Source organism: Mangifera indica, chromosome 1 (genome assembly GCF_011075055.1).
Source record: "Mangifera indica cultivar Alphonso chromosome 1, CATAS_Mindica_2.1, whole genome shotgun sequence".
NCBI classification, from domain to species: domain Eukaryota; kingdom Viridiplantae; phylum Streptophyta; class Magnoliopsida; order Sapindales; family Anacardiaceae; genus Mangifera; species Mangifera indica.
In genome coordinates, this window is record NC_058137.1 from 21,665,186 (window position 1) to 21,668,591 (window position 3,406).

General features: G+C 33.4%; 1 protein-coding gene across 1 annotated transcript; it reads left to right on the forward strand.

Moving 5' to 3' along the window:
• Positions 1-804: 804 nt before the first annotated feature.
• On the forward strand, positions 805-3,018 carry LOC123194314 (protein LEAD-SENSITIVE 1-like). The gene is made up of 3 exons (XM_044607489.1): positions 805-1,161; positions 1,261-1,334; positions 2,133-3,018. The coding sequence occupies exons 1-3, from the start codon at positions 1,142-1,144 to the stop codon at positions 2,807-2,809; spliced, it is 771 nt and encodes a 256-aa protein (XP_044463424.1). The 5' UTR covers positions 805-1,141; the 3' UTR covers positions 2,810-3,018.
• Positions 3,019-3,406: the final 388 nt, after the last annotated feature.

Consider the following 3,406-nt stretch of genomic DNA (forward strand, 5'->3'; position numbering starts at 1 on the left):
ACTCAACTCCATTACAAGCACAAGTGAAACTTACAGTTTCATAAAATTTAAGAATAAACTCAATCATATAATGATACATTATTATTTTGTGTATAAATAATAATATATTATAATATGATTGAATAATTAAAAATTAAATATATAATAATATTTAATCATATAATAATACATTATTATTTGTATAAATTATTTTATTATTTTTATTATTATTGTGCATAAAGAGAGTGAGCTTCTCATGCATGATTTACTTTGGAATTCTTAAATATTATAGATTCTCAGACACAATTAATTTTGCCAAAATATTATCCAACTTACCCTTTATAACAAAATGTAAAACAAACAAATTTGGGCTTGCAAAAGGCCCATTACTTCAATAGATGTTCGCAGGCTTGATCTTATTGAAGATCAACAAGGTATAAAACTTAAAAGAATTAAAATATAATCATTTAAAATTGTTCATTACTTGGTTCAAACAGGAAAACCTAATTAAATTGTTTGGAAATTCTAGTTTGGTTCGGTGTTGGATTTTGAATGGTCTAGTTCAATTTAAGGAAAGTTATGATTCTAGTTTATAGTTTATAATTTCGATCGATGTAGTATGAATTTAATTTAAACTATCAAGACGCATCACTTTTAAAACTCGACTTTCAATTCGACTTTCACTTTTAACACATCACTTCCAATTTTAATAAATCAATTCGATTTATAAAACTCGGCCTTACCATAGACATAATAGACTGTGCAAGAGTTCAAAGGTATATCTTTGTATTATAGTAGACGATAAGAAGTTTGATGGCCAATTCTGAAAATTAATTTTTAATTCACATTAGATACTCGATTTGATTAACATTCCAGTCCCAGCCAAACAAGCGGCCTTACAAGATGCTGCCACGTGTGAAAAACCGTAACAGTTGTCTCTCTCTTTGCTTAACGACGAAGAGTTTGATCCAGGACATAACCGTCAATTCATGAAACAATTTGATCTCTTTTCGGACACTTCGCAAAATTCAATCGCCGAGCTTAGATCTCGCTTCGACGAAGAATCGAAATAAAAGCAAAACAAAACCCCCAAATATCCATAGCAAAATAAAATACAATAAAAGTATAAATTATCTATATAGTCTTTGCTAGAGAGAGGGACATGGGGCTGCTTTCCAACAGGTAAACGGATTAATGAATTTTTCTATTTTAATATTTTTTAAATAAAGTTTTAAATATCTTATTGTTGTTGTTGTGATTAATGATTAAATGAAATTGCAGGGTTCCTAAGGAGAGCTTGAAACCAGGAGATCACATTTATTCATGGAGGGCTGCCTATATTTACGCTCATCACGGTATGTTTCTTGTCTTTTTTTTTTTTTTTATGTATGATCCATTAACCTTTTTTTCTCGTATTTGAGTTTTCTATTTTAATTAAAAGTATCTTGTGACAAATTTGATTATGATTTGCTATGTGTACCAAATTTTAATTTGATAAATTTTTGTTTTTGTTTTAACCACATTGAATCTTTAATTACAATTTTAAATGAAATTGTGTTTCAAAATTAAGCTGGAGGAGTTGGATTTGTTCGTTATGGGATATTTTTTTAATATTAGGAGCATCTATGATGTAATGTGGAGAAATTGATTTGGTATGGAGCTTGCATTTTTAATGGATGTTTATGTATTCGATCATGGAATCAATTTGTCTTGGAAATTTAAATTTTTGGCAACTTTTTGTGTTCTTTCTTTTACTTGGATCATGGCCAAATGGTTCTCATTATGTTACGGACTCAATTAGTTTATTGGTCATTAGAGATCATTTAATGTATAACGCTGGGTTTTCTGAAACTGAGTTGGGGCGTTTAATGATGTTATTTGTTCATTTGTTTGTTTCTTGAAAGATTTATCTATATGAAATAGATTATGCAATAGTAAGATGACTTTCGTTTGAAGAAGAAGTGGGTAAGTAGAGCTCATTTATTTCAAATGTTTAAAGCAAAGTGTAGTGTTATGCTCTTTCATTCGCAACCTGTAGTTTTGCACTTTCTATTTCTCTTATTCCATTTTCAAGATCCATAAGATTTATTTGTATTCTATTTTCATGGTTGTGTATATGAAAATAATCATTTTTCGACTTTAAATGATAATAGGCATCTATATTGGCGATGATAAAGTCATTCATTTTACCAGACGGGGCCAAGAAGTAGGAACAGGCACAATAATTGATATCCTCTTGGTAAGCTCAGGACCAGCTAGAAATGTAGTACCCTGCACCACCTGTACACCTTCTGAAGATGGTCATGGAGTTGTGCTCTCATGCCTAAATTGCTTTCTAGCTGGTGGTGTCTTGTACCGATTTGAGTATTCTGTCAGCCCTGCTCTCTTTTTGGCAAAAGCTCGTGGTGGAACTTGCACTCTTGCAGTCTCTGACCCAAGTGATGTTGTGGTCCATCGGGCAAAGTACCTGCTTGACAATGGCTTTGGGTGCTACAATGTGTTTAAGAACAATTGCGAGGACTTCGCAATCTACTGCAAAACTGGACTTCTCGTTGTGGATCAAGGAACAATGGGTCAGAGTGGCCAAGCAGCATCTATTATTGGGGGGCCACTTGCAGCTGTTTTATCAACACCATTGCGTCTTGTGACCACCAATGCCTATGGAATGGTAGCAACTGCTGTCACTGTCTACTGTGTTAGCCGATATGCTGCAGATATTGGCATGAGGAAGGATGTTCTGAAAGTGTCGGCAGAGGATTTGACTAGGAGGCTAGCAACAGGTTTGCTTCAGGTCATTGAACCGCAAATTCCTGCTGCACCTTCTAGTTAGCACATCTGGTTTGTCGCCCTAAAACTGTTTCATATCTTCATTGTTTTTGAGTTCAATAATAATTTGCACGGGTGTATATGATACCCCTAGTGTAATGATTCCGGGGAGTGCTGAGCTCTGCAAGATGTTTGTTTCTATCGTTTATGTCTGTATGCCATTTTGCTACATTTATGATTTTCATCTGCTGCTATTGTGTGTTTAAACTGACATTTCAAGTGTTAATTGACTTCTGTAGTATACAATGTCCACATGCAAATTTCGACAGTCATACTAGTGATTGCATTTCAATGAAATCTCAAAAACGTTGGCTGAAAATTTATGCAAGCTTAGTGTATAGTTTTAACACCTGGGTCTGGAACTGCTGGTCAAGGCTAAAACTTAGTTTAACCATTTTATTAGATTGACCATTATGTTGTTGTCAGCATAAATTGATCTTAATGATTAAGACACTTGAACTTTGGTTTTGAAATGTATTGTTTGGGTACAAACATCGATTAATAATATTAGGATGATGTCACCAGTTTGGTCAACCAATTAACTTGCAGATTGACCCTTTGATCGGGTCAAGGTCCGATCTGAATCTAAAACTACTGTTTT